The sequence below is a fragment of the Sinocyclocheilus rhinocerous genome, unplaced genomic scaffold (assembly GCF_001515625.1).
Source record: "Sinocyclocheilus rhinocerous isolate Xijiao unplaced genomic scaffold, SAMN03320098_v1.1 scaffold739, whole genome shotgun sequence".
Classification (NCBI taxonomy): domain Eukaryota; kingdom Metazoa; phylum Chordata; class Actinopteri; order Cypriniformes; family Cyprinidae; genus Sinocyclocheilus; species Sinocyclocheilus rhinocerous.
In genome coordinates, this window is record NW_015635049.1 from 48,629 (window position 1) to 56,344 (window position 7,716).

Genomic DNA, 7,716 nt, shown 5'->3' on the forward strand with positions numbered 1-7,716 from the left:
CCTTTCTGTCGGAACATGCTTCACAACTCCTTGTTCAAGCTCTTGTTCTATCCAGGCTGGACTATTGCAATGCTCTCTTGGCAGGTCTTCCAGCCAGTTCTATCAAACCTTTACAATTAACCCAGAACGTGGCAGCAAGATTAATTTTTAATTAGCCAAAAAGAATGCATGTCGCACCTCTGTTTATCAATTTGCACTGGCTACCAATAGCTGCTCGCATGAAATTCAAGGCATTAATGTTTGCCTACAAAACCACCACTAAATTCATTACTTCAGAGTTATGTGCCCTCTAGAAACTTGCGTTCTGCAAGTGAACGGCAGATTTGCTTTATTCAACATCAAGAAGATCAGGCCCTTTCTGTCGGAACATGCTTCACAACTCCTTGTTCAAGCTCTTGTTCTATCCAGGCTGGACTATTGCAATGCTCTCTTGGCAGGTCTTCCAGCCAGTTCTATCAAACCTTTACAATTAACCCAGAACGTGGCAGCAAGATTAATTTTTAATTAGCCAAAAAGAATGCATGTCGCACCTCTGTTTATCAATTTGCACTGGCTACCAATAGCTGCTCACATAAACTTCAAGGCATTAATGTTTGCCTACAAAACCACCACTGGCTCTGCTCTTTACCTAAATTCATTACTTCAGACTTATGTGCCCTCTAGAAGCTGAACGTCGCTTTATTGTGCCATCCCAAAGAGGCACAAAATCACTTTCAGGGACTTTTAAATTAAATGCTCCCTCCTGTTGGAATGACCTGCATTAACTGTCCCAGATAAGGGTATGAATACTTAAGAAATTGAATCATTGAAGTTTTTTATTTGTAATAAATTTGCGAAGATGTTAAAAACCTGTTTTTTTGCTTTACCATTATGGTGTATGGAGTATAGATTGATGTGGGGAAAAAAAGTAATTTAAAGCAGTTTAACAAGGCAGCAACATAACAAAACGTGAAAAAAATGAAGGGGTTTGAATACTTTCGAAAGGCACTGTATATATATATATACTGAAAAAACTGGAGTATTTAGCTTGAGAGTTGCATGGAGCAGCGAGAAAAAGTGAGATATTCAAGTGTGCAGTTTTCTTTTTCTATTGTGTAATAAGCTGCAAAGCCCATTGGGAAGGTTTGTTGAGTGAAATAGAGCCCTTCAGGAAGGATTCATTAATATTCACAATTCTTTAGAACTGTCGAGACTATATTTACAAGAGCTTCTGCTGGTAATGACAACACAATAACCTGGTTTTAATTCAGTTTATTGAACAAAATATCTTACAATGTCTTGGATATACATATATACAAATATTACATTCTGATAAAACTTCAATCTGTTCTCAGTCTTGATAACCATCATTCAATGCACTTGAACGTGTTAAGAAAATTTCAAATACACATCACCAGTCTCAAAAATCTGAATATAGAAAGCACAAAAAATAAGAATTTCACCTGGAAAAATGTACTTAACCATCAGCACAAGAAAACATCTGTAAAATAAAAAAAAACTATACAATTTTTGCAGTTTTAAAGCAGGTATGAAATATACCTGAACTGACCTCCCTCAAAAGGTTTTATAATGTGTTGTTCCATGCAAGAGCGAGAAACCCTTTCAGACACAGAACAAATATATGAAACAGTGGCTCTGATCCTGGTGACTTCCTGTCATCAACAGTGCTCTCAGATAACATAGACATCTGTCTTCTCTCCCAGAAGCCAATACGTTGTCATTTTGCCTTTACCCTTAAAGAGAGTAACAGCACCGATCAATAGCATGCATCAATGAGCACTCGGACAGCTTGCTGGAGGAACTAATCAACAATGAGCAATATGCTCTTTCTTAATGAAAAGTCTAAAGAATATAAAGAATCCTGCAAAGACGGACAGTGGACAGTCCTCTATGGTGATCTAAGCATTATAAGACTCAGATTGATATAAAAGGCTATCATCAACACAATAAAGTTCAGATTTCACAGGACTTAGGTTGCATTGCATGTGGATATTTTGTCATTTGAAAATCTGAAATGGATGGGAACAAATTATTTTCATTTTGCTGGAAAAATATTGCCTATTCAAAAAATCCTAAAAGATATACATAATTTCTATTGAAAGCATAGCGTGGAGCCAATCTTCAAGGATTCAAATAGAATCAATAAAAAATCTTCTAAATAACTGAACAAAATCCTACTGGATAAACTAGCATACTGCAGGATTTTAAATAATTGTCATTTGATATTGTTTAATCTTTATCATAATTCTGTTAGAGTTTTAAAATCATGAAAGATTGTGCTCTAAAATGCTCTAAATTATCTGTCTAGTTTTTCTGTGTGTGTTATGTTGGAAAAAGACAATTACCACTCTGATTTTTTAGTAATTTGGTACCTTTAAAGAAAATTGCTCGTACAAAATAGCTCACACAAACAAACAAATATATTTTTTAAATAATTTAAATATTTATTTTTTCACATTTTTACATAGTTTATTACTTCAGAAAGCAAGCATAACTGAAACTTCATACCTTCATTTCCACATCTCCTCGCAGCTGGAGATCGAAATAGCCAAACTCATCCAGCACCTCTTTGGTGGCTGTAGACACATGTATCCTCAGAGCTGTGGAGGAAATGATCATCATTAATAGGAAGATGAAAACTGTCATCATTTACTCAACCTCAAGTTTTTTCTGTACAACATAAAAGGGCATATTTTGAAGAATGTAAAAGCTGCTCATTTCCATACAACAAAAACATACAGTGAGTGAATATGTGCAAGCATAATGAGATCTGAGGTGAGATGTGGGAAGATATTTTTGAATGAATAATAGCTTAAATTGCACCACACAAACTGCTGAGTGATTTTAGAAGACTGTATGGATTACTTTTACAGTGTGATACCTTTATGTTTTGGCCACTATGCTGTCGTTGTACAGGGAAATCTCCCTGTTCACTAGTAGAAAGTCATATGAGTTTAAAATGAAATGAGGGTAAGTAAATGAAGACCAAGCCAAGACCAGACAATCGATACAAAGTGCACAGCTGTGAGTGAGATGACACCTTGATAAAAGATGATTCGCCAATTTTAAGAACACACTACACATACTATATGGGCAATGACCAAACTGTCCTGTCTATGGGAGGAACAACATACTGCTCTTAATCTGAAATAGGCTCCATAATGTGTGGGCTCCTTATGGCTAAGTGTGCATTAAGCTCCAACAAGCGGTAACCATATTGTTACATGTTATAAATCAAACCGGAAATCGGATACTGGTTCCTTGGCACTAATTATTGATTATTAATAAAGTCGATACTTGTGGTAAGTGTCGAATCACAGCTGTTACTTGCGAATATGTGAAACGCATATTAAAGTACATGTACACAAGTATACAACACTATTGAGCAGCATTGTTCCAAACCCTAGTGAGCTGCCTCGCTGTCTACTGTCCACATAGGCACCTACCTTCTATAGCATCGTCCAAACCAACATGTGACACTGAAGACCAGAGCTGTACTGTATTTAATCAAATAAATGCAGCCATGGGGAACGGTACTATATAACTGCCGTTTCTTTCAACTCTGTATTCCATGAATACAATTAATCTCTGCTGACAGACATGTCATCATCTACATGCCAGGAACACACCAATGATGTCTTAAAATGTTGTCTTGGTAGGCAGCTCACTAGGTTTTCGAACAAATATTGCACCACATATAATGGCAGGTGCCTGTGCTTTTATAAAAGTTGCAAGTTTTGTTTATGTACACTACTGTCCAAAAGTTTGTAGCAAGATGTTGTACTGTGTTTGAAAGAAGTCTCTTAAACTCACCAAAGCTACATTTATGTGAACAGTAATATTGTAAAATATTATTTAAAATTAAAACAACTGTCTTCTATTACAATGTATATTAAAGTGCAATCTTTGATGGCAAAGCAGAATTATTACCAGCCATTACTCCAGTCTTCAGTGTCGCATTATCCCTCATAATACACTGATGCACAAGAAACATTTCTTATTATAATCAATGTTGCTTGATATTTTTCAGGATTCTTTGATGAATAGAAAGTTCAACAGTACTTATTTTATTTTTTGTAAAAATGTTAAAGTCTTTACTGTCACTTTTGATCTATTTAATGCATCCTTGCTGAACAGAAGTATTCATTTCCTTCACACACAAAAAAACTAATCGTATTTAAATATATCAAAATCACAAAACAAGGATTAATCTCATGCTGCATTGTCAAAGTGTGGGGAAAAAATCTGCATTCTGAACAAAGATCAAAAACATATTTCTGACACAAACCTTCCCCTGTAGACTCCATGCGGGATGCCGTGTTGACAGTATCTCCAAATAAACAGTACCGGGGCATCTTAAGACCCACTACACCAGCACAGACAGGGCCTGCTCAACACACACACATGCAGCAGAGAGGGAGATTAATACACTGCAGGAATCCAGAAACTGCTTATATGCAATCTTAATGCTTCCTGACAGGTTAAAAAAAATCAACTGAACAAAAGCTGCAATGAGATCACATATACTGTATATGACATAAGCACCTTATATCTCAAATTCCTATCTACTTATATATAAGAAATGCACGGACATACTCCAGTGGAATCAGAAACAGAAAATATTAACGCTGCAAAAATCCTTACATACAAATCCTGTTTTTTTATGGCTACTCAGAAACAAAGAGACAAAGTTGACAGCAACCTCTGAACATTTTCTTATGGGTTACTGTACAAATATTCATATGCATTTGTTATACACAGTAATTACTTAGCCTTAACTTGCCATGATTTTCTCAACACTAATAAATAAACACTTTAAAGACTTAAAATGAATGAAACAGTAACAATACCTGTGTGGATTCCTATTCGCAGCCGTAGCTGATCGTTGGGTCTATGTCTGATTTTGAATGTTTTAACCTGTTCCAGCAAAGCCAATGACATGCTGGCTATCTCACGTGCATGTAGCTTCCCGTTCCTCACAGGCAGACCTGAGACCACCATGTATGCATCACCGATTGTCTCCACCTGCAAAAATTAAAGACATTTTTGCACAATTCTAAGCCTTCAAAAAAGCTGATGAACGTTATGATGAAAGATGAAAGTAATAATGACTAATTATAATACAATTATTTATGAAAAAATACAATGATTGCACTGCCTATTAAAGACACTCACCTTATATACATCAAAATTATCAATGATGGCATCAAAGCATGTGTACAGATCATTCAACAGTGTCACCACCTGAATAGAGTAACAGGAAAGAATTTTATACAAAATTACAATTTTACAAAAATTGTTAAAAAACCATCAAGAATATATGCATCTTTATTAAAGGGATAGTTCAACCAAAAATGAAAATTCCGGCATTAATTACTCACCCTCATGTCGTTCCAAACCCGTAAGCAAGGTTATTTTCGTAAACTAAAACTAAGACGAAAACGATTGATCAAAAAACATTTTCGTAAACTGAAATAAAATAAAAATATCAAAATAAATGAAAAACTAAAACGAAATGAAACTAACAACAGTTATGGAAAAACTAACTGAAATAAAATAATAATTATCAAAAATACATAATCGTTTTAGTAATCATTACGTTCTCACCCCGTGGCGGAAAAATATACGAGCTGTGGCGGTTTAGGAAAATACCTGTAAATGGCACATCATGCACGTGAGGTTATCTGACGGAGAGACACAAAGCAGTTTAAAGGGTCATGAAACCCCCCCCCCCCCCGCTTTCCACCCGGTTTCTCACCACAGATTTAAAAAATGCTAAAAAAGTGGGCGTGGTGCGCAGCGGAGCGGAGGAGGGGGAAGAGGGGAGACAGACAAACAACACACACAGCTTCGCATTCAGACAGTTTCATTTCGCTCCCATCGAGTTAAAAGCACAAATAAATGCACAGCCATTTGCACTCTGCATCGAAAACATATGAACGCGCTGTTGCACCTCTAAGAACTTTTAAGGCTTATTCTGTGGCGTTTATATAAGCCTTTTGACGGGTTGTGTCACATAGCTGTAAAAACGGTTATGCTCACCAAGTGAATGAATCGCGTTTGTGCCAACCTCTTATTACAAACCAAAAACAAACACTCTTCTTCCATCCATGAACGTTTCTCTCAGTTAACATACGCGATGTCATCTCACAGTCTGAAACCTCTGTCATAGCAAATCAGCACATGCTGTTGTGAATAATTAAGCGAAGCCTCTTCTCATAGGATAAGAACACGCAGTCTCATGAATAATTTAATAGACACCGACGCGTCATCGATGTACTATAGTCCATTGCCACGTCACAAATTTTGACGTCAACACAATGTAGATTTTAAACCGGAAGATGAAAATAGCGCAAAAAAGCTTAAAATTAACCAGTTTTCTCCAACAGTTAAAATTATCGGATGCTAACATTGTCTTCTATGATGTGCAACACAAACACCTCTGCTAAAATCTCAGAAAAAGTAGTCTGGGGTTTCATGACCCTTTAAAGCAGAGCACTGCAATGCTGCGAATCGAATGTTGAGGTTCTGCCATTATTATTGAATTTCATTAGTCCCAGTTATGATTTATGCGCGAAAGTAAGCAAGACACGACAGGCTACAGTATCATGATTATGGTTAAATAAGATAAAAGATATCTAATATAAACAAATGAAATTACATTAATTTTCGAATTAAATATCACAACACACATTTATTGTTTTTAATTATGATAATGTAAGCGCAACTTGTGTAGATTTATGGCGTAAAAAGGCTTGACTGCTTCATTTTGGCGTATATTTGTATACTTTTACCCTAATCAATCTCAGCATGATTTAATTGCTTCACTAAGGTTAAATTAAGTCTTTCTTTGGTCAGCGCTCTGGAAGTGATCTTTTAATTATGCTAAATTTTAATTATAAAACTAAAACTAAAACTGAAACTAAACTATATAAAACCTAAATAGAAATGTGTTCACAAAATAAAAACTAAACTAAAACTAACAAAATTATTAATGAAACTAATAAAAACGAAACCAAATTTTGGTGCAAATTTGAAAATGATATTAAAATGCAAAACTATAATAACCTTGCCCGTAAGACCTTCGTTCATCTTCGGAACACAAATTAAGATATTTTTGATGCATTCCGAGAGCTCTCTGATCCTCCCATAGACAGCAAGGATCCTTACACGATCAAGGCTCAGAAATGTAGCAGGGAGATCATTAAAATAATCCATGTGACATCAGTGGTTCAACCGTAATTTTACGAAGCTATGAGAATAATTTTTGTGCGCAAAGAAAACAAAAATAACTACTTTATTCAACAATTTGTCTCCTCCGCGTAACCCTGTATCACCATTTTGGAGAGTATCACATAAGTAAACAACGTATGCTGTTCTGTGTCAGCAGCACCGTACGCGAAAACGCTGTTTACGTTGTTTACGCTTTGATCTGAACGTAAACAACTTACATATAAAAACGAGTATAATATAATAACGAATAAAGTCGTTATTTTTGTTTTCTTTGCGCACAAAAAGTATTCTCGTAACTTCGTAAAATTACAGTTGAACCACTGATGTCACATGGATTATTTTAACGATGCCCTTGCTACGTTACTGAGCCTTGATCGTGTAAGGATCCTTGCTGTCTATGGGAGGGTCAGAGAGCTCACGGAATGCATCAAAAATATCTTAATTTGTGTTCCGAAGATGAACAAAGGTCTTACAGGTTTGGAA

At 35.7% G+C, this 7,716-nt stretch overlaps 1 protein-coding gene and 1 long non-coding RNA gene across 3 annotated transcripts in view; one reads left to right on the forward strand and one right to left on the reverse strand.

The window, feature by feature from the left end:
- Positions 1 to 1,239: 1,239 nt before the first annotated feature.
- Positions 1,240 to 7,716, reverse strand: part of LOC107746469 (atrial natriuretic peptide receptor 2) — a 56,787-nt gene continuing 50,310 nt past the window's right edge. For both annotated transcript variants that reach the window (XM_016560691.1, XM_016560690.1), the window contains 5 exons: positions 5,176 to 5,244; positions 4,851 to 5,025; positions 4,289 to 4,387; positions 2,509 to 2,600; positions 1,240 to 1,733 (listed from right to left, as the gene is read on the reverse strand). In XM_016560691.1, the coding sequence (XP_016416177.1) occupies positions 1,671 to 1,733; positions 2,509 to 2,600; positions 4,289 to 4,387; positions 4,851 to 5,025; positions 5,176 to 5,244 (498 nt within the window). In that variant the 3' untranslated portion in view covers positions 1,240 to 1,670. The remainder of the gene's footprint in view (positions 1,734 to 2,508; positions 2,601 to 4,288; positions 4,388 to 4,850; positions 5,026 to 5,175; positions 5,245 to 7,716) is intronic.
- Positions 5,582 to 7,716, forward strand: part of LOC107746471 (uncharacterized) — a 14,135-nt gene continuing 12,000 nt past the window's right edge. Inside the window, exon 1 of the long non-coding RNA XR_001640695.1 lies at positions 5,582 to 5,705. This is a non-coding gene — a long non-coding RNA (uncharacterized LOC107746471). The remainder of the gene's footprint in view (positions 5,706 to 7,716) is intronic.